Source organism: Dermacentor andersoni, chromosome 1 (genome assembly GCF_023375885.2).
Source record: "Dermacentor andersoni chromosome 1, qqDerAnde1_hic_scaffold, whole genome shotgun sequence".
Lineage (NCBI taxonomy): Eukaryota > Metazoa > Arthropoda > Arachnida > Ixodida > Ixodidae > Dermacentor > Dermacentor andersoni.
The window spans coordinates 186,095,176-186,118,511 of record NC_092814.1 but is presented as its reverse complement, the minus strand read 5'-3'; the positions used below and the strand labels follow the sequence as shown (position 1 = coordinate 186,118,511).

The following is a 23,336-nucleotide window of genomic DNA, read 5'->3' as shown; positions in this document are numbered from 1 at the left end:
ATTAACATTTGTAAAGTCACTGAAATTTGCTAGATAATGAGAGTGAATAATCGTTATCACTTCATAATGCTGCGTTGTTGTCGAGTTAGTAACCGCTGTTGTTGAAATAAAAGCTGTTTTCGTTGCTTTAATTTCTTTCTATCTTTTTTTTTTTTTTGAGATGTGCTTGACGGATCATATACTGTGTTGTGAGCTCCGCTGCGCAGAATCCTTCTTTATGAGAGAGTGCGTCAACTATTTGGAAGAAGAAAACGTAATGCAAGGGAAAAAAATACAACAAGAGAGGGCGCCACTGAGCAGAAAGACTGATTGAAGGCGTGTCGGTATTGAGCGCAGTTGCGAATGGGGCTTACGACCAGAATGGAGTCGGGTATTCGTATCATGCGCCCAGAAGAGCAAGTAATGGCAGCGCACATACTCACTTCACCGGGAAAGTTGTATGTCCGCGTAATAAACGTCGCATCTGAAGCATTCAAACGCTAGCTAGTACACTCAGAAATAAGACATTGCGGGGACATGTGCGCGTCGGAAGTGACCTAATCTACAAAAACGCCTTAGCACAGGGTTCTTTAAAGATATTTCAATCCCCTTTCCTCTTTCCTCAGTGCAGGGTAGCTTACCGGGCTCAGCTTGGTTAACCTCCCCGCCTTTTCATTATGCATTCTGTCTCTCTTTCTTGTCTTTACGGTTCAAAGGACCCAGAAAGCGTGCATATGGGGAATCAATTACGGAATATGATCGTGAGGAGATGGAGCTATACTATTTAAAATTATGGTGTGCTTAGAAGTAAACAACCAATATTTGCTATTTTAGCGTAATCACAGGCAAACGCTAGACAGCTTTCTTTGTACAGTCACGAGCATATCGCCGCTTAGCAATGGGTCAATACCTGTTATAAAACAAGTGATTACTATCAATGCATTCAAAGAAATTAACTTATGTAACTTCACCAGGATGCACTTCAGTACTACTACGTCTGAAGACTCAGAGTGCACTCAAAAGTGCGTGCGTGCGGGTGTGTGGCAGAGAGAGATAGTGAGTGTGTTTCTGTGTGTCCTTATTGCACAACTCAATAAATGTGCATGCGACACACCTTGTGCATGAAATATAAAGTCTCTTTACAAAGTCTTCTAAAACAGTGCGGGTGGATACCGAGAGAGCGACTACTCGGGTACACAAAAACGAAAACTCACTGCGGATAAGCTTACGTGTGAGTGCGGCAGCGCTGTGACGCTGCTAAGCAAGCCCAAGGAGAATAATGGTAGAGAAATTGATTGCCTTAACCAAAGGTAGGACTATAGGTGGGCGTTATTTCGACAAACGCAAGTGAAAAGTCCCCGCTACAAATTGTGGAGCATCAATGTGCAATCAATGTATGTAAAGTATCCGGACAGCCTACGGGGCTTAGTTCGAATGTCACATTCACCGGGACTGACTGGCTGTCCCACTTTCATTTCAGGGTCAGAAGAGCTTTAAGCGCAGGCCAGAGGCCACAGACTCTGCGAACGATTGAAGTTACGCTCGCTGCCTCCGAGCTTGGCGCTTGCATCACGTGGTACAACTTTCTTTGTGCCTTTGTAGGGGTGCTGCCGGACATTGTGCTGGTTGCAAGACAATAGAACTTGTTTGCAAAGAACAGTTTAAACTTTCTTTCTTTTTCACTTGTCTGCGAATGCTCCGTGTCGTAGATGCCCTCTTTTTATTCGTTTCTTATGTCCCGCAGACCTGAGGAAATTTATTTACATGTCAGTGTATAACAGTCGTCCGTCATCACCAGATAACTGAAATTAGAGATGGTGGAAGCGTAGTCATTTAGAACAAAAACAGTGCCCTCTAACGGGAAAAAGGAGAGAGACGTTTGTCCTATTGTCTTATCCCGTTAGTTCCTCCTGTTTTCGTTCTAAATGGCTATCTTTCCAACTATCCCTGCAGCAAATCCTCTTGGAAACATGATCTCATAAAATTTGCAGGGTATGGACAGCATGACAAACGTATAGTGATTGAACGTTTATATCGTCGTGCTTCTTTTCTTTTATCTTTTACATCTGCACGTCGCTAGCACTGAAAACCTAATAACTAAAGCTTGCAGCACCTTTATGCTAAGATGCAATAGCACATAACCTGAAATGGAGTAGAACCTGCCCACTGGTAACGCGCGATAAAGTTCGCGACAACGCGCTTAGCCTTCAACGGCTCTGTGTGCTTGCGTCCTTGGACTGAGATTATATCGAGCGTGTGACGAGCATGGAAGTGCAATGCGCTTTTGTGAACGCATATAGGGTCGAAGAAACGACCAAAAATCGCCTGTGTGGCTGCCCCATATATGAAGATGAGAGATGTGCAATTGGGACAGCTTTGGGGCACTTAGACGACAGGTCTTTCTCAAAGGGGATCTTGGGCCCGTAGCCTCGTGCGTCTGTTGTGTGCAAGGCCACAAAGGCGCTCGCGCGTTTCTTGAAATGCACCAGCATGTATGACCGCCTGTGATTGACTCAGCGATGAACGCTTGCGTGTGTAACAACGCAAACTGTGAACTTCTTTCTTCCCTCTCCTCTTCCACAACCCTTTCCCCCTTCCCCGGTGCAGGGTACCCTACCAGGCTCAGCCTGGTTAACCTTCCTGCCTTTCCCTTATGATTTCTCTCTCTATGTGAACGCGGCTGGGAAGATGAAAACGCGTAGGCAGGATTGCCTCGCCTGGTAATCTGGAAGTGACAACCCTACGTGTGCTAAGTGTCCGGCACCTGTGTCTACCGCGGAATTTGAATTCTGGGGGTTTTACGTGCCAAAACCACGATTTTGATTTTGAACCACGCCGTAGGGGGGAACTCCGGATTAAGTTTGACCACCAGGGAATCTTTAACGCGCCCTAAATGCACGGGACTTGGGCGTTTTTGCATTTCGCTCCCATGGAAGTGCGGCCGCCGCGGCCGGGTTTTGATCCCGTGATCTCGTGCTTAGCAGCGCAACACTATAGCCGCTAAGCCTCTGCTGCGGCTGTTCCTAGGACAGTAGTCAGGTCTTGTAGCCATGTCCTGCTGATAAAGACTTAGGCACAATATGCTTAGGGTGCCAATACTAAAGCCGAATGTCCCAGCAGACTTTGCCTGTTGGATAACGGACAACAAGTGCGCTAATTCATTGCTGCAATACCATGGCTTCCTACTTTCTTTTTGGTGGTAAATATGCCTTGCGGCAAGTCTACCGAATAATAATATATAAAAAAGAAACCCTGCAGCCTCATCGAAAAGAAGCGTGGACTGCAAGTTGGCTGCAGACCCAGCTACAGGAACGTATTAGAGATGCCAGAAGAGGGCAACAAGCAGGCAGAACGAATCAAGGGTTTCACAATCGATCTGGGGTCAGGTGTCTAGCGGGTAATGGATCGAGAAAGAAAGGCCATTCCGCACCATCGCCCCATTATTGTCATTGTGTCGATGATAGCGTGCGCACGCCACGAATCTATGGCAAACTATCGTCGACTGACGTCGAGAGTGCTCTATTGTATGCAAGCAATAGCATTTTCCGTTGTCGGTGTCAATTCAGGGAAAAATTACCGACGATTACGTTACTTCCTAATGCGAAATTTGAGCGCAGCAAATAAGCTGTTTCACCTTTTCGATAGATTGAGGCAAAGAAATCGAGCAACACATGTATGCGCTATCACAGAATTTTTTTTTTATTTTTCACACGTATTTCTTTAACAAAGACTCCACTAACAGTTCTTGACAGTCATGAAGGAAGCTTTGTGCTTCTGCTTCAGCCTCGCTTACTGCTGGTTGCTCTCGACGGCGGCGATGAGCCTCCGCTTCGGCGGCGCGAACGGCAGGGTCTTCTCGGCGGCGGCGCTTAGCCTCTGCTTCGGCGACGCGTACTCCTGGATCATCTCGACGGCGGTGACGGTAAGCTTCTGCTTCGGCGGCACGCACCTCTGGATTCTGACGGCGACGGCGCTGGGCCTCTGCTCTGGCAGCTCGTTTAGCAGCAGCAGCAGCAGCAGCAGACGGAGGACTTCCATCGGTCGTCTCGCTCATGGCTCAGAAAGAACTGGCAGATAATTTCGCAGTGGCGAACGGCAGCGGCAATTTCGGCTCGGGCGGTGCACATATACAGATCCGCCGCCACCGATCTGGCTCTCTGATTGCCACCGCACAGGGCGAACGGCAGCGGCAATTTCGGCTCGGGCGGTGCACATATACAGATCCGCCGCCACCGATCTGGCTCTCTGATTGCCACCGCACAGGGGTTGCATTGGAGGAGGAGCGAAGAAAGGAATTAAGTTCGAGCCGGCGCTTTGACAACCGGAGACTCGCAGGAAGAGGGGGGAGGGGGGCGGCGTGTACACCCAGCGGCAAACGATGGGGGCAGAAGCGCGCGCAGCAAGCGGACAACACGATAAAGGGAGGAGGGAAGAGATAGCAGCGACTGACTGATGCCGCTGACGCCGATAGTGAGTCAACCCCAGCTGCGGAGTTGGTTTCAGGGACAACGCCGCCGATGCCGACACAAACAATATGATACCCTCGCTTCCGCAGCGCTAAGAACCAGGTCTAGCCGTGGGAAGGTGGTCACGTATTCGTCGACGTGCCGGGGCCTACGTGAAATAACCGGCGCGTCGGCAACTGAAGAGCACCCTATCCGCCAAACAAGAACAGGGGGGGGGGGGACCCTTTCCTCCTCTTTCTGCATGGCGGCGACGGTGTTCTATGCAGTCACGTTATCTTGACTCTCTAGCGGCGTCAGCGGCATCCAGCGGTATCAGTCGGTCGCTGCTAGCGCTGGGGGGATGAAAGGGGGGCGGAGCTGGTTACGAGGCCGACGACAACGCCGACGACGACGCGAAACCCAGGAACGGACGCCAAAGAGCTGCGCTCTAAAAGTCACGAACCTTGACGGTCAGAAGCGGCTCGTGTTAGCCTCTGTAGTCCATACCGCTATTTCAGCCTCGCTACCAATAGTAACATGTGAAGACACACCGAATGATACGCGACAAGCGGTTCAGAGTTAACAGGTTGCAACCCATTCACTCGACGGCGGTTCTCCCCACCCTCGCGCAAAGTTGAGAACGCAAACGGTTATAGCTACTTGAAGCCCGCGCGCGATACAAAAGCGCACGTTTCTCTCGACAGCTCTTTTATGGGCATGTAAACGTACAATACGCTTACAAATGTATAATTTATCGCATTCTGTGCCCCGATGCCATAGTTTTGCAGACTCGCATATATTACATGGAGATATTTTGCATTTCGGTGTTGTGCTTCTGCCTTAAGAGAAAGAAAAAAAAGTTCCTGCCAGTTGCCTGCGAATTTCACACCTACTGGGAAAGGGGCTTTAAAGCGTAAAGCTATTCCAAACTTTTCTGTTCCGATTATGCAATTAGCCCTCCACGATCGGTCAAAAAATTTTCGAGCCACCACCCACTTTGCCCGTCTGTCACGCGGCAGCTCAAAACCGCGAAAACTCACCACCTCAAAGTGACGTGTACGCGTTAAAGACGCATTAATATGCCGAACAAAACTGAGATTAATCTTCTGAATAGCCGGAGACTGCTCCGTTCCGAAAGGAATAGAAGATGGCTGCCTGCCAATCGCTGTGGCACTGGCTACTGGGAGCTACCGGGGAGCACGAATTGATTTGCATGTAATAAATAGTTTTGCGTGGCAGTATAACGTTATTTACACCTATCAGCACGCATACGACATTGCTCTGCCCACTTTACTTTGCTGAGGATCCGTTTTAGTGGCATTTCTAACCTACCGTTGCACGCCGCCGCGATTTTCAACCAGCCACCGCAACCTAAGTATACGGGGAAGTGGACCAATCGCAGACGCCGGCACTACCCTCCTCATCCGGTTATCTACATTTACTGTGCTTGCTCGGCTCCATAGAAACTCTCTCCACTTGAGCGTGCTACTCGCCTCTTCTCAGCCAATTAGATAAGAAAAAGTGCTCAATGCAGGCAATTTTATTCTCTTTGAAAGCAAAAGAAAGTAACATCCTATAAACGAGAAGCGCGTTTGATTAGACTTTTCAAACAACGCTGCGGGATACCACCTTATGTTTGCGTCAGTGGTTACATAAATCTGACTTCAGGAGATTGCAATAAAAACAAATTGGAATAGTTTTGTGTTATAGGGCCCCAGGTCTCGTTGTTATTGTTAGAACTAAAAGTACATTGTTGGGCTTGCCGGGCGCAAAAATAATACTAAGCAGGCCACATCGATGAGTGGATGTTTACATCGGTTGTCGAAGATAACGAAGGTGTTCATGTTTTCCTTTCACATACTATCTAAAAGAATTGCTCTATCTATGGTGTTGGGCTGCTAAGCACGAAGGTCGCGGGATCAAATCCCGGCCACGGCGGCCGTATATAAGTTTTCTTAATTTTTTTTGCAAGGATATATATATATATATATATATATATATATATATATATATATATATATATATACGAAAGAAAGGGTGACAGGCAGAGAGGTCGCCTAGGATGGAAAATCTGGTTTGCTACCCTACACTGGGGAGATGGGGCGGTAGAAAGGTAAGAAATAGAAAGAGAGAGAGAGAGCCCTCATGTATGATAGGCTTTTTGTGAACGTGTTTAACTGAATAGCAAGTCTAATAGGTGGTATGATTGTAGCTAAGCTCCCTGCTGATATCAGACTACAAAGTTTTTTCACACCGCAGCTTTCACATTCATGCGGAATTCATCCCGCCACTGACAACTAACGCATTTACTAACATAACCAATCATTCTTTTGAAAGCCGACATACTTAGCAGTTTTCATCCTGGAAAGCCAAGTGTCGACACGGGTACAAGATTTGAAGCCAAAAGAAACAAGGAACACTGTAGCAGAATAACAGATTTCCTTTCTTTTCTTTAGTTCTGTACTTGTCAAGTCGCCATGAACAGAGCATTCTTCCGTATAGTCAAGAAGCCACATTTAAACGAGGTCTCGATCAAGATGGTATAGCGAAGCCCTCTAGCTATGCCACTCTTATACTTGAATGGTGGGGAAACGATCACTCAAACAACGTGACAGCTGCCATAACCTGTGTACATATACGGCTTTGGTCAAGCTCTGTGCTGGAGCAGCGCACACGTTGGGCTGGAACCCAGGGTGCAGCCAGGGAGGGGTGCCCATCATAAGGCGCGTGGCAGTACAGCTTGCCAGCAATAACCAACACAGTCAAAACGAATCTACGCACGATACAAAGTGTTTAGGCTCAAGCGCTCCGGATCTGCCTAGGCGTGCCTCAGTGTACATCAACAATGGCGACTATAGCAATCGCTAGAGATCACTTTGTCAAGACCTACATTGAAAGTGAAGCGCTGAGCACCCATATAAGGCATCTTGCCAGGACTCCTCGCCACCACCTAGCCTCTCTACCAGCATAACCGCACATGGTGAATCATTGTCAGCTTGTTTCACTCCTGCTACAAGACCTTCAATTCCTCCATGGTGCCTCGCTCAGCCAAAAATCAAACTGATAATACCTGGCATCACAAAAAAAGCTGATCTATCATCACCAGCCCTTAAACAGCTCACGCTACGACTTTTGTACGAGAACTACCGTTACTCTACGCATATCTACTCTGATGGATCTGTCCTGCCAAACAACTCCGCTGCGGCAATCGTGATACCAGCGAAAGTTACAACCATCTAATTTAAGACGACTCACGCGACATCATCGAAGGCAACAGAGCTCGCAGCGCGCCTTACCGCCCTTCATTACATCGGTGGTGAACCGCCACACAAGTGGGCGATCTTCTGCGACTCAAAGGCGGCACTGCACTCTCTACAGTCACCTTTACGACGCGGACTTCACGAACAACTAGTGTTTCAGATTACAGAGACGATGCACCATATAACTGATCCAGGCCATGAAATAACTTTCCAATGGCTTCCAAATCACTGCGGCATTATCGGCAATGAACGGGCCGATCAAGCTGCAGTTCAGCCCATACTGAGGACCACCGCGTACCAATACCACTTTCTAAAACTGACGCAGCACGGAAGCTCCGCCTGCTAGCTCGCTGCACCACGTCGTCATAGAATGAGCCACATTTCAGTGATTCCCGACTATACTTCCTTGATCTCACATTAGGCCTTCGAGTCCCATCAAAGCTTCGCCGTGGAAACGCCATGCTTTTGTATCGACTGAGATTGGGCGTTGCTTTTACCAAAGCCTAGGCTGTCCGCATAGGGATAGCCGACACCGCAACCTGTGACCACTGCGGCCATGAAGAATCGATTGGCCATATTTTGTGCGCATGCCCGCAGCACAGTCCACAGAGGGAATCCCTTCGCCACGAACTCAACCAACTGGACGACCGACCACGATCGGAAGAAGGAATTTTACACCATCGACAGGACCTAACGTCGCAGAAGAGGGCCGTGCAAGCGCTGCTGCGCTTCTTGCGATCTAGCGACCTTTGTGAACGTCTCTAACTGGAACGCCCTTCGTGTGTCTCTGTGTGTGAAATTTTTTTAACCCTTTCCTATCTGTCCTCTTTCTAACCCCTATCTCCCAACCCCAGTGTAGGGTAGCAAACCGGAGACTAATTTCTGGTTAACCTGCCTGCCTTTCCCCTTCATCTATCTCTCTCCCTCCACACCCCCCACCCTTAATTTATCTGTACTGGGATACCTCACTAAAACGATGTGCGACAACATCCGCCTAACCCCCGTCACCCCCTTCTGGCGCGAAAAAAATTTCTGGCTACGCCACTGGCAGTCACCGTGCAGTGCGAACTCGCGACCTGGAATGCTTGTGGCGCTCCACAGCGGAGAACATTTTGCGTGCGTTTTCTGCCGACCACTTAGAGTGCGTCGTCGATCGAGGCACAACGCGGAACGAGACACTCGAGGAAGATTCGGCTCGTACGAGGAGATCCTGGCGGCGACCGGTTTGGAAACGAAGCCAGCGCAGTGCGAGCCAAATGTGGGCTACGGGATTTTCTGAAAGAGAGATCCACAACAAAAATAGAAATAAAACTAAAATATACCACGCGAGCGAGATAAACCCGAACCAACTTTGTTTGCCTAACAAATGGGTGAAAACTGAAGCGTATGCGCGGTGATATCTTCGCTAGACGGTGCGTATGTGTCGAGGAAGGTGGAAGCGTTCCTTCCTTATTTGGAGGTCTAGATGGCATTGCACAAACAAGACCAAATAAACTGCGACAGCACGTAGACACCGGCTTTCTTTTTGCTTATTCATTGACTAGATGATCATATTTAAGCTTTGTGTAATTTTAAAAAATCACCTACTGCAGATAGTTTGATTCTTGCCCTTGAGGCGGAGTATACCGAAGAGGCGAACATTACTAGAGCGAGAAATCTAAACACATGTTCAAGTAATTAACGAAAAATCCCTCATTAACTTCTTTATTACTTTACGGTACAAATTGAAATCTACGAATTGGGAGTACTGTGATACTGACTTCTTTGCGTACCTCAGAGAAAGCGGAGAGTGAGAGCCTGAGGCCCCTTATGCGTTCAAAGGGGGAGTTGTCTGGGACAAACGCGAGACGCCACGCGTTGACAGTGGTTGCAGCGCCAGGGCATACGTAACAACAGCTCCACCCCGAAGCCCACTATACAGCTGAACGGCCGTGCGTGTTAAGTGCCGAGCACACTTTTTTAAAGTGAATAGGTTTTCTTTGGCTCTTTCGCCCATTTTCATGGTCGGCGGTCTGCCAATGCAAAAGCGCAGACCGCCCTTTGGGCGTATTTCTAGTCGTCATTCTGTAAATTCCTTCCATGTGGGTACGCCTTGCAAACTCACCGGTTACAATTGGTAAATTGGAATATGTGCCGCAAAGTAATTAATGAAAAAATTTTTAATTGATTTTTGTTAATTAGTTGAATATGTGTTTCTACTTATCGTGCAACCAATATCCGCCTCTCTGAATAATCTAGCTCAACGACTAGAATTACGTTATCCGCAACAGGCTACTTTTATAAGCTCCATAAAAGTTCAAAATTATCACCCTGTATTTTACTACCAGGGGAAAGCAGAAATGAAGCAGGTGTTATATAAAGCGCGGTGTCTAATACCACTATTTAATGTCATAAATGGGAGGTGATGGTGGTAAAAAATGTTTTATTTCCTATACACGGGTACGACCTTCCATCTTGGTATTTACCATCTGGGGAGGAAGGGAAAGGAAAAGGGGCCTGGGTTCTTTTGAAGGGTTGTGGTTAAAAGTACATGAACAACCATGTTTCTTAGGGGGAGTCAAATATGCGTTGTCGGGGCTCTGGTTGCCCACTTGGCCTTATCCACTGTTGCAAATTTGCCAGCCGTAGAATTTTGATAGAAGCTGCTGGATAACTTTCCGTCCATGCGTCGTAGGCCCTGGGCAATTCCACACTAGGTGGAAGGTATGTGCGCGTGCTCTGCTGCTGCATCTTAAAGGGACACTAAACGAAGCAATAAATCAGTTTAGACTAATGAAGCATTGTTTGAGAACCCTGCAGGCAGTCATTTCAAACAAATAGTTTGATTATTAGATGAGAAAATGAAGGTCCAAATATCAGTATTTGAATGTCGCGCCGAAACCACAGCGCCGGTACGTCATCGTGACGTCAGGGATTCCAAGGTATGTTTTCGCATTTGGGCCGCGTTGGCTGAATAAAGGTTCCCGAAACTTGCCAAGTTTAATATTTGGTTCCTTTAGAACACAATGTAGTCAATCTGTACCGCTATATATAATTAGTAGGCCCTAGAAGATGCCATCAAAATCCAAGACGTCACAGCATCCAAGTGCGGGTACCTAAGTGGTCGTCGCCACCCGTATTTCGTTCTTGCGCTTTTTCTGGCTTACCAAACGTCTTGTCGTTGTAAGAGTGGTGTTTTTGGTGTTGTAGAACAGTAATTTACTGATGCAGAAGAAATCATTTTTCACTTTAGTGTCCCTTTAAACAGCCGTCTGTAATAGTGAGCTGCACTGCAGCTTCTCTTATGGAAGAGCGCTAACTTCAACCGCCGTGCCAGTTCTCACTCTGCGCAGGCAGACTTTGGCCACTCGTCCATATCCTTGCAGGATAGGGTCAGGCCCTTCAGGTAGCAGGTTTTCAAACGCAGTCTTGCTTTGTGATTTCACCTTTCCAGCTGCATTGTTCATGGTCGTACTGTTATTCTTCATGTGGCGCTATTCCTGTACTGTTTTCGCGGGGCCTTGTGTGGGCCTTGTGCGGAGGTGTTCACTAGCTTCTCCCGCGCGGCCTCGTGAGCCCGCTGATTTCCTGGCAGCTCATTGTGCGGCTGGGAATCCAGTGTAAAGTGAGTATATGTCCGCATGCTAGCAGCTCACGCGTCAGTCGCCTAATCTTCTTTACTCTATGTCCTGCGACACCCTCACGCTCTGACGGTCTCCTGTCAGTCTGTGCACATATTCGTGTCGGGTGCCCAGCCACAACGAATGAGCGCAACGAGTGAGTGTTACTTTGCTCGCACGTAACTCCGCCTTTCTTGTAGCAGGTCGCCTATGAAGGACCTCTGTCTTTGTTGCGTCATCCTCGCCGCAGTGCCAGGCTCTACCAACCCTTTCGTCGATTACTCCTGAGCTCATATAGATGTGCCTAATATCTTGGTGCCAGGGCGTAGCCAGGGGGGGGGGGGGGTCTTATGTGGCTTCAGCCCCCCTCCCCCCTCCGAAATTTTTTCGGCCTTTCATGCACCGCCGCCCAAAATAACTCCCGGCGCCGGAAATTATTCTAGATTTTGTCTAGAATGTCTTTCTCGCGCTCGAAAAGAGATTTCGGTGCAAACATTGCGGACTCGGGCTTCCATTTCGTGGCAGTTCTATGCACCTGGAGTCACATAACGCAAGGAGGCCAATCCGAGTGAGCGAAAAATTTCAAGGGCGTTTTGAAGGCGAGCGGGCTCGTCGCAGACTCGTGGACGCAGCGGAATCTACGGAGCGCATGGGTTTAAATTCCGAAACTTTATGTGTATAAAGTTCTCGCAAACTTTCGATGCGAAAGGTGCACTGACATTTCCAAAGTCGTGCTTTCGATTTCCAATTCCGGAACTTTCTGGGTTTAGAGAGAGAGAGAGAAGAAAGGAGAAAGGCAGGGAGGTTAACCAGCTGGGAAGATCCGGTTTGCTACCCTACGCTGGGGAGAGAGGGGAGGGGGAGATAAAGTGATAGCAAAGTAGAGATAAAGAAAGAAAGGAGCATAGACATAGAATCCCAGTCGGTCACTGTCACCGCATACCGTCACCGCACAGCACAGTAGCACTTGCAGCATTATAAACATCTGTTCAGGCTTCAGCCACTTGTCCAATTCTGTTGCCCTTAAATATTGCTACAGTGCCCTCGTCGCCCTCCGCTGGGATGGTTTGTGATTTCGGCATTCTAAAATAAGTTCCTCTGTTAGAGGTCTTTAATCAAAGCGCGCTGTCGTGATTGCGAGCGATCGTCTCTGTAAATTGTAGCGAGGAAAGTAACAGAGAAGGTGTTGAAGAGTCTCCTCGCTACCACAGTCATCACACGAGGCGTCATCAGCCCATCCGATTCGTAATGCAAAAGGTTTAGGGAAGGCCACCCCTAGCCGTATTCGACAAAGCGGGGTAGCTTCACGACGGCAGAATCCATCTGGAATGCAAAAGCGTAGATACGAGTCTAGGTTGTGCAGCTGGTTGTTTTGAAAACTTCCTGCGTTCCACAAGGAGAATTTAATGTTCTTATAAACATTCAACGCCAAAAGTGCATTGTATCCTAAAGTCGTACATCAGACCATACAACGAGTCAAGCCAAATCAACACATTATCAGACAAGTTGACAAAGCAGGCAGCGAGGACCGATGAGGCGAAGTGCTGTGGTGGTTCATTTGTTCCATCGAGTCACAGAAAAAAATATTAAAATTTATTTCACCTGCGTCAAAGCACCCATGTCTAAACACTAACACCAGGAAATATAACTACGCTCTTATTTATTTTTTCTACTTTGACTTTTATTCGCGAGGACTCATTGAGCCTCTTCACTTTTCTTGCTCTCGCTACCTGTGGGCTGCCAGAGCCAGCCAGAGCGCATGCGTTTTTCTCGTGCTGCCCCGACCACCGCGCCGCGCACTTCAGTGGACGTTCGTTCTTTTCTGGCCGAGTGGATTTTGGCATGGCAGAATTTTGGACTCTTTGAGGCTGGCAGACGAGAAAAAGAAGCAATGGTTGCTCGCCGCGATCACTGTCGGGATTCTAGGGATTGCAACGCGTTCGCTCGAGGTCATCACCTTCAGTTCGATGTTATTGAAATCTCTCCGGAAAGTCTTTTCTCTATCCAGATGTAGGATACCGAGCAGTATGCATATGGTTCTCTGTGGCCCAAGCTTCTCAATTTTTTTTTTTTATATTCCTTCGGTAGCCACATTAGGTACCCAAAGTAGACATTCAATTGTGGTCAACATGCTTTCCTTTGCGCTTTTTTTTTTTCATTCCGGTCCCCCCGCCCCACAAAACAATCAAAGACGTTGTTGCGGCGCAGCGAGTTGTCGCATGGTGAAAGTTCGATTGTGTTACTTCTTTTGCAAAAAGTAATGGGCCACGGGACTCTTCAGTTGTCGGATACTTTATTATATTATTGCTATCGCAATAATATGGACACTATATATATATATATATATATATATATATATATATATATATATATATATATATATATATATATATATATATATATATATATATATATATATATATATATATATATATATATATATATATTCAATTCAATTACTTGCAAGCACTTAACCTCACTAACGATACTGACCCTCAACAATTCCTCATTGTAGGTTATATATATATATATATATATATATATATATATATATATATATATATATATATATATATATATATATATATATGTATATATATATATGTGTGTGTGTGTGTAATTGAGTAATTGTTGAGGGTCAGTATCGTTAGCGAGGTTAAGTGCATGCACATAATTGAATTTAGTTGAAACCCGTTCCCCAGCGTCAATCGGATATCTGCGAGCCGCATGAAATCGATCGATGACAAAGGGGGGAGGAAGAGTATCAAATAATGCTTTTGTTTGCGGGCCCTTCACAAGCTTGTATGCCAGCAAATATGAAGTTTCCAGACTGCACCAAATCACCGCTAAAGTTGCACGATGCGCGCAGTAGCGGGGGGAAACTTGCACGTGAGTTTCTGAATAGTGACTTCATTATTATGTCCTTTCCTTATTTCAATTTAAAGAGAAACCTGCGCTAGACGTTCCAAAGAATTCACGGCGTGTTCAGTTATCTTTTAGATGGGGAATAGTTGCTTTCTCAAAACAAATAGTAGAAATACAAAAATGGAAGATTTCTCAAATCTGCGTTCGCAACTGCATGCGGCTGTTTCTAAAGGGCACGTCTATAGTCACCGGCTGTAGAGCTAGTTTCTCAGATTGCGAACAGGCTCAGTGCAATCTGAGTCGCAACCTCCGGTTTCTTGCGCAGTGATGGATGCATCGGGCAAGCTACCCGAGGGCCTTCTGGAAGGGCGTATGGCGTCCATCGGCTCCTACGACGAATGTCTCGACCTGATCGCCGAGTACAAGACGCAGGAGCTGTACCGTGGCAAGTACTGCACCGTGTTCCTCTCATCGGGCCACAATGTGCAGGAGATGTTCAACAACGAGACTGATGCCTCGGCGCACCTGTCGACGCTGCTCAGGCACCCTAAGGCAAGTACGGTCACCGTGGAACCGCAAGCTCGATCGCGCCATTGCTAAGTAGCTGCAGGGCCCGTATAGTGTAGTCTTACACTATAACTTTGAACAAATGCCAACCAAGCGTGATGTAGGTCATATAATTCGCGAAGGTGGCCGGACAATGACAAACCTTACGCCAATGACAATGACAATGACCTTACTAAATAAAAGCTTCGCGAATTCGGTTCTTGGCGTGTACCTGGACCATACCTCGATTTAAAAAGTTGATATGTCTGAGAACTGTTCGATACAGCCAATAATGACAGAAAATGAGAGGTACCGGAGCCGGCTGTCTTTGACAAACAAATCTCGCAAACGAAATGCTTTGTGAATTTGGCTAGTAATTCCCTACTTTTTTTCTTCTTTTTTTTTACGAAAGACGGATTCTTGAGGATAGATGCCGGCCAGACATAATAGTACGAACGAGATGAGAGCGAGGACACCAACCATTAAAAGATTCCTTACAAACTAAATATGTTCGAGGCTTTAGGATCTGTGCCAAATTTACGAGACTTTTTTTTTTTCATTTGGGAGGACTCTTTGTCGTTGACTAGCCACCTTCACTTCCTGATGGGCATGCACTGTCCCGATTGGACGCCTAACAGAGCACATGAATTTTAAAAAACGTCCATGCCTTGCGCGTTGACCCTCTTTTTACAAGCTGCTTCATTTGTGCTCCCACAGCGGATGACTCGGATCGTGTACCGCGTCTCTCCGGAGAGCCGCAAGTTTCGGCTGGGTGTCTGCGTGCCCTCTGTTTGCACTCTCGACGACGTGCAAAATGTGGTCGCTCACAGTAAGTACCACGCTCACGTGCAGGTTTGTCTTGGCGTCCTATTTCTAGTGGTGATCGATGTGTAGGTGAATATGTATGAGAGGGAATAGTCACATACGCACACCTACAGTTTTGTGTAAACAGACGCTTGGTCCTTATTTTTTATCAAAACAAAAATAAAAGAAAGAGATTAGGTCTGTTATAGTGGTTACGGCTACTCTTTTTCACGTATTAGTAATATTAATAGGAAAAAATATAGCATAATAAGAAATAATACCACATGTTCGGAAAATCTAGGGCAGAGTAAGATAGGGTAAATGAAGTCCACATATAGTCCTAGACACACTGAATATACAAAGATAAAAGACGAGAACACGAGCACGAGACCATTATGCGGTACAAGATGAGCAGGCGTACAGATGAACAAAGTACACCGATCATACACACAGAGACACAACCGTAAAAATTGGGTTTCACCACACAAGCCGCACAAATATGAGCATGATGCACGTATTAAACAATAAGCGGGCATAAATACAAATGATGAAGGTGGATTGTTCTTACATAACATCACCCGATGCGGCAGCTAGTACACGTTCATTATTCCAATTTCTTCAATGACACGTGCAAGTGCATTTAGTGCTTTTCTCTGTGCTGTTTTCGATGACCATGGACCGAGCAATTTTGCGAGTGTGAAAGGCTGGGTGGGGATCAGTTACGTCTAGTTCTTTTTTCCAATTGTCGTTTATGTGTATCCTGCCTTGGGCAATCGATGAGTAGATGAGAAGCGCCCTCGTCGTCAGACCAGGCTCGTTTCAAGATGCGCTTTGGCTCTGCTTCTCGTAATATTTACGTGAAGTGCAAAGTAATAAAAAATCCAAGGACACCTAAATACTTCTTATGAGTTGTGAATGCGAAAGCATTAATGCCCAATGGAACGCCGCTGAGCGGTCTTTCGAGTTATGACTCCTCGAGGGCAAGCGACCGCGTTGAGATGCTCGGCCAACGCCTCCTGTCTAGCGCAAGGCCGATGCACTTCAATCCGTGAGGTTATGCTACCTTTCCTGACTGCCATAGAACCTAATTGGGACGCTCCCGAGTAAGCCGCGGGGATTTTGACGTCTCCGCCTTCGTCACGCCGGGCTTAGCAATGGAAATTTCGGTCCAAGTAGCATGATGTCATAAAGCGGAGTGCACAGGCCTGCTATCCAAGAGGCGCTGGTTTACCTCAGTTAGTAAGACACTCGACTTCTGAGCGTTGGATCGTAGGTTCGGAACTCACTACCACCAACGTTTTTCCTTTGAAATTTATTCTTTTTTTGTGCATTAGTATCTTTATAGCGATTACCGAGGCGAAGTTAGAACGCAGGCGTGAACTTGCGCAGACAAGAAACGCGCGGATAACACAGGCTTCCAAGAACCAGAGCGAAGTTGACGTGGCGTCGCGGCGATGCCTCATGCAACACCAAGTGTTGCATGAGGCATCGGTGAGCAGCAGGTGAACTACAGGTGTTCCCTTCTGCCCGTTAGGCTTCGTCCAGGTGCGCACGTGACGTGGAGTCGCAGCCAATGGGAAGTTAGGTGCCGTTTCTCTGCTACAGACGCTGGATTTATCACTCAATGGGCCATTTGATGCTTTCGCATAAAAAAAAAAATGTCGTTCATGGTTGTGACGGTGCTGTTAGCTCCGGTATTCCGGCGCGCAGCACTCAGTTTCCACGCATTGCTAGCTTCTCTGAGGAAACGCTAGCGCTGGTGAGCACGTGGCTTTCCCAACAAAGCGTCGGGACAGCAATCAAGCAGTACAAATAGTGATTTCCGGGTCGACCAGAGATTTAGCGAAACTACGTGAGACGGTTGGCGGGCTTTCCTAGATACTCGAAAGCGCAAGACTACCGAAGGTAAATTCCTGGCATGCAAGTCATGTGGCGTGTCAAAATCTGTCAATGCCCGCCGGTGGACCATACTTCGAAAGCTAGACACCGGTGACATTTGGCGTGTACAAACCCTTTTGCAAAGCACAATTTGCAATAGTGCTTCGGCCTTTCCATCGTGACGTTACTATATATCACGTGATGTTCTGGCTCGTAATTTATCTAGGTATTTGTGGGTGCTCTGCATAACCGCTTCATGGAAAGAAATAGAGTGCCTATCTCGAAACTGAGTTAAGACTAAGCATAATAAGATATGCAATCGATGTGGTCAGCAGTAGATAAAACGCAGTAGACATAACTCGTGGTCTTAGCTGCATTCTTCGCTACGAAGCAGCGCAACGACTTCTGTTGATGGCGAAAAAAAGGCGCGAATAGCAAAACACGCGAATTCTGACAACCTTTCACTTTAAATTATCCTTGAATCAAAAATCGCCCAGAGTGTGCATCGTACCCGTGCACTTAAACATGCGCGCTAGGACATGCTAGCACGCTATGTGTTTAGTTATGCTGTTTACAGGTAATGCTTAGAGCTAAGGTAATGCTTACAGCTGTCGCTGTCGCTCTCGTCATTTGGCACTCATTATGTATTCTACCACTCTATAGTACACTCATTTCGAGAACCTTCTGTGGTCGACGAACTTACATTGCGTCTATCAGTATCGTAAAGCTTCAGGTTCTATGAATGGCTCTACTGGACAACCTGCAACGTTTCGCTGATGAATGCACACTGCGATGCAAATTACCGCTTGGGGTTTTAGGAATCGAGCTAAGAGCATTCTATGTTTAAAACTGCTGGTGAATGAGTCAGCGATCTAACACAATTTCTGCCCTTTTGTTTATCCTCGCAGCATCTTCGAAGTCGATTGGTGCGAAGACACAAGTTAGTCGCTGTGTAGTCAAAGAAGACGTGTCGATTAGCGGACTGCAGGTCTTCCTCATGTAAGTTGCCCGAACCGCTAAACCGCATGTCTTAGTTCGAAATGTCAGCACTTGTCAAATGCATATCATTCGTACTCAAGAAGAAGAGAAAAACGTATCAGACTTAAATTACGTAAATCTACACTGCATTTACTGGCAGTCTGATGTAGTCGTAACAAATTTACTTTCTGGGCTACGTAAGTACTAGACTGAGAGCCATGATGCTTTCTCTTTCTTTTTTTTAACGATTCTACGAAATATTGTTCGTGCATGCGAACAGCCAGGCCTGTTTGTTGGGTGACTGTTTGACGGCTGTACCTTTTTTTTTTTTTCAGAATCACTCTGTGCGTGCTTGTAAGCGTCATACTTGTGGCTACTATTCTAGACATGCGGGTGGAGGACAACGCGCAGAAAGCTCTGCCTGGTGCAGGTACTGGGTATATTTATGTATTACTTTGAACACAATGGCCGGACCGTGGAGTTAGGCTGCTGAGTAGAGGCGTATACTTAAGTGTGTTCGACATTTTCTAGCAGACCGTAGCCTCATTATTGGCTCTTTGTGGTGCTTGAAGAACGTTTCTATTTTTTGTTGTAGTTTCAGGTTGATTTATTATGTAATTTCCATACCTCCTTTTCATCGTTCTTTTTTTAGTGCTTACTGTTTTTGCGCGACTGAACTTGGTTCCCTTCCGGATTCAGAACGTTCACGCTTTTCCTTATATGTTAGTTCGAATCATGGTATTTCTATTTTCTAGATGACAGCTTTAGTGTGCACACCTATTTGGATGCTTATCGTGTCCACATATCGTGACATTCGTAACAAGAGCATTTGCGCGTGTACAGTTTCACTCTTATTGTTGTGCTATGGGTTACTTACTTTAATTGATTTGTGCATATTGCTGCTTTATCAGCAGTGAATTCTCAGGATCTATCACTGGATACAGCGTACTCTAGTTGCCTGTGATATCATGCTTACAATAACATATACATAAAAACAGCTGTCTATGGCAAAATTTGGGTTGAACTTAGGAATGCTTTCTGATTTTCAGCGCTAGCTCGTAGGGCGAATCGACGAAGCAGAAATTTTGTCATCCTTTAAAGACAGCTCGTCATGAAATCAGGACCGAGATTGTGTCATAATTCTTGCTCATTTGGGCCCACGAAAACTTGCTAAATACAGACCAGAGCGAATCGCACTAATGAGTCAGCGAATGCATCCGTCGATAAAGAATAGCCGGTACATACAAAAATAAAAACGAGCAACAGTGTAGACTAGACCAAAAATATGACGGAGCGTTTTTTAAAATAGTCATCTTGTGACTTGCTTAAGCGCGCTCTTGTTTTGAGTGAGCAGAATTTCACTGTTGAATCATTCGAAGCAGTCTCATCGGAAACTCTGTGGTTTTTCTATCCTCGCCAGACTCTCATTTCTATGCGCTTTTCTAACTACTGCTGCACAGGTTGCCTGACCAACTGTCTGCTGTCGTTCTCATTCGCTCGCAACCTGCGCCGTCTCACGGACCCCGTGGAGCCTCCGGAGTTGGGTGCAGCACAGGGCGTGCAGGCGATTAGCATGGCTTGGCTCATATGCGGACACACCTACTTCCTCACTGAGAACACGCACATGTTCAGTAAGCGAACAGTTCGTTTCTTTCCTTTGCACACGTGTCCTTGTTTGTGCTTTTGTTTCTGTTTGTTTTTTATGTCTAGTTCTTGAGAATCATGTGGAGCGCTCTAACGTAAAGCTATTCGAAACTTTTCTATTCTAATTCTGCAATCAGCCCTCCATGATTGGTCAAATAATTTTCTGGCTGCCTCCACTTCGCCTGTCTCTCACGCTACTTAGCGAAAAGCACGAAAACGCCCATCTGATATGATGTGTGCAAACTGATTGTGCATGAATAGACCGAACAAAAGAAAAATAATTATTTTTGATTCGACGCCTTTTTCGCCATAATACTCTGCCATTGCTCAAACGTTTTCGGGCTGCCAGTACTTCGCCTCTGTCACATGACCACAGAAAACCGCGAATACTCACCGCATCTAAGTGATATGCACGCGTTAAAGACGGATTAATATGCCGAACAAAACTGAGATTAATCTTCTGAATAGCCGGAGACTGTCCTGTTCCAACAGGAATAGAAGATGGCTACCCGCCGATTGCTCTGGTACTAGCTACTCGGAGCTGCCGGGGAGCATAGATTTATTTGCGCATAACGAACATTATTCCGTGGCAGTATAACGTTATCGAGTCCTTTCGGCACGTATACGACATCACTTTGCCAACTCTTCTTTGCTGAGGATCCGTTCTGGCGACTTTTTTAAAGTTCCGTTGCACGCCGCCGCGATTTTCGACAAGCCACCACAAGCTAAGTAAGGGGAAGCGGACCAATCGCAGACGTCGACACCACCTTTCTCATCCGGTTATCTACTTTCACTGTGCTGGCTCGGCCCCATCGAAACTCTGTCCACTTGAGCGTGCTACTCGCCTCTTCTCAGACAATTATATAAGAAAAACTGCTCAATGCAGGCAATGTTATTCGCTTTGAAAGCAAAAGAAAGTGACATCCTATAAACGAGAAGCGTGTTTGATTGGGCTTTTCAGACAACGCTGCGGGTTACCGCCCGATGCTTTCGTCGGTGGGTACGTAAATTTGACGTCAGGAGATTGGAATAAAAACACATTGGAATAGTTTTACGTTATAGGGCCCATGGACAGCACCATCAGCATCTTATATCCTTAACCGCTGGCTAGCTGTCCATGCCTTTGTGAATTCGCCTATTCGGGGACGAATTCATAAACCTTTTTTTTCTCCGTAAGTGCTGTATCCTATTGGCCAGCCGTCTTCAACAATACGTCCAACGTCACGATTGGCTCACAACTGCTGTTACGAACAATGCTTAAGTACTCCTTTGTGAATATGGACCCAGGCAGCGAATTGACAAAGCTTTTCGTTCCTAAATGGTCCTGGCCATTGGCTGGCCGCGTTCGCCGATAATGTGTTTTGCACCATGATTGGCTGGCATGTGCTTCTACAAACATTTCTAGCAAAAGAGCTTACTTTTGTGCGGGAATACGGAGGGCACTGGGGCCGAATTCACAAAGATTTTCGTTCGTAAGTGCTGTTTTGCATTGGCTGATCGCCTTCGTTAATAACATGTCCTACATCACTACTGGCTGGAACGAGCGCTTTTAGTCTAAGAATGTTTTGTGAATACGGGCCCTAATTTTCAAGCTATCTTTACAGTCTGTGACGAGCACTGCAAAGGGGTCCAACTCGCTGGTTTCTGTTTTGCTCAGGTGGATTGCTGAGGGCCTACGACAACATCTCGAGTGACATCCTGTTCTCTCCTTTTGTGAACTACACCCTGGCTGCCAACACCTTCTTCCTTGCCACGTGCGTAAGACAAAATATCACTTCTGATCGGTGCTAGTGGGCAGCATCTTATCAAGGATAGCTTATTGCGTGGGGGGTGGGGGAGGGCATCACCAAAAAACTTGCGACGCAATCACCGCTGCCTGTGGCCTGAAGGCATTTTTACCTGTCAGGAGGCTGAGAACCCTTGTTTTAGTCACTGTGTCATTCATCTCCAGTAAATGAGTGTCGGGCGGAGATTCAGTTCTGTTTTGTTGGTGAATAATTCGATGCCAGGAAAGTGGAACTTTCTCGGCCATGCCATTATAGCACTTAATGGGACAGATTACTCAGGCGTAACAGATACGGGTAGCACTTCCCCCGTGTTTAAGGTTACCAGAAGTTTAAAATTTGTCTTAGGAAGAAGCTCAGCGCCGCCACCTGGACTGGATTGTATGAATAAGCGAACATCACTTCAGCAGCAGAAATCACGGTCCCGCGATGCAATAAACTAAATAATACTATTTCCCGAAGTAATCTTGAATTATTTGCTTAAATCTCATGTTGCGATTGCCTAATCGCAGCTGCCAGTTATCGCAGCAGGAATCTCAAAACGAAACCACTAGCTCGAGATATCCGTTTATCAATTTGTGATTGAATGCACCGCCATTCTGCTTATTATTTTCCCGTAAAGCTTTTCTTGCGCATTGCGATAGAAAACAGCCTAGAATTCTATTATATGTTTTAGGGTGCTTTTCGGAGACTGATTTATCAGACTTCCTTCTAAATGAACACACCTTAAAACTGCCGTGGTTCAATTTTGGAATTTTAACATGCATCGTCAAGTAAATATAATTAGGTTTAATTAATAATACACTCTTAACCAGGTAATTGTATACCTTGAGTTGTGCCGCATCCTCTTCTTCAGGTAATTTTGATAAAATTTGTTCATGAACATACCAAACAAATAAATAAATAAATAAATAAATAAATAAATAAATAAATAAACGCCAGGTATACAATATCCGAGGGCGGTGTCGTTGACAAATACTACACAATTCTGGCAAAATCACGTTTTGTGCAAGTGCATCATCTGGACGTTGCACGCCACCACCAATGTACGACGACTGCCTTCATACGCCGCTCCTGTTGCAGACGATGGATGCCGCAATAATCGGCCTCAATGCGCTGAGAAGAGATGCCATGCTCCGCGGCGTTTCATATCGCGAGAAAAGTACGTGCGATCCTTCTTTTTGCGTACAACGCTATCTTCTGCATCGGACGTCTAGAAATATGGTCGCATTATGGAGCTTATAAAACCCGACCCATAAATATCCTCGCGACTTTTGGTGGTCAGTCGCCTTGGCCTAGAAACGTGCTTCGCTAAGCCCGTGTCTGCTCGTGCCGTCTGTTGGGGTTCTAGCCTGCTGCAGATTTTGCGGTGGACATTTTGCTCGTATCAAATACATAGCACTCGTCGCTTATGGGCTGATTGTTATAAAGATACTTTGCATGCAGGATGGCAATTTCGCAAGGGGGGGGGGGCGGAGGGGGGGGGGGGGCGAAACATGGTTGCATAAATTTGTAGAAGTATTAAGGAAAATTTTGGAAAGCGTCCCACATCTG

The 23,336-nt window shown here is 46.4% G+C and overlaps 1 protein-coding gene across 1 annotated transcript in view; it reads left to right on the top strand.

Annotated features, from left to right (window-relative positions):
• LOC126547224 (O-acyltransferase like protein-like) overlaps positions 1-23,336 on the top strand; it is a 64,155-nt gene that overhangs the window by 15,289 nt on the left and 25,530 nt on the right. Inside the window, exons 2-7 of the mRNA XM_050195124.3 lie at positions 14,474-14,700; positions 15,412-15,523; positions 18,285-18,375; positions 18,690-18,784; positions 19,815-19,985; positions 21,656-21,752. Of these exons, the coding sequence (XP_050051081.1) occupies positions 14,474-14,700; positions 15,412-15,523; positions 18,285-18,375; positions 18,690-18,784; positions 19,815-19,985; positions 21,656-21,752 (793 nt within the window). The remainder of the gene's footprint in view (positions 1-14,473; positions 14,701-15,411; positions 15,524-18,284; positions 18,376-18,689; positions 18,785-19,814; positions 19,986-21,655; positions 21,753-23,336) is intronic.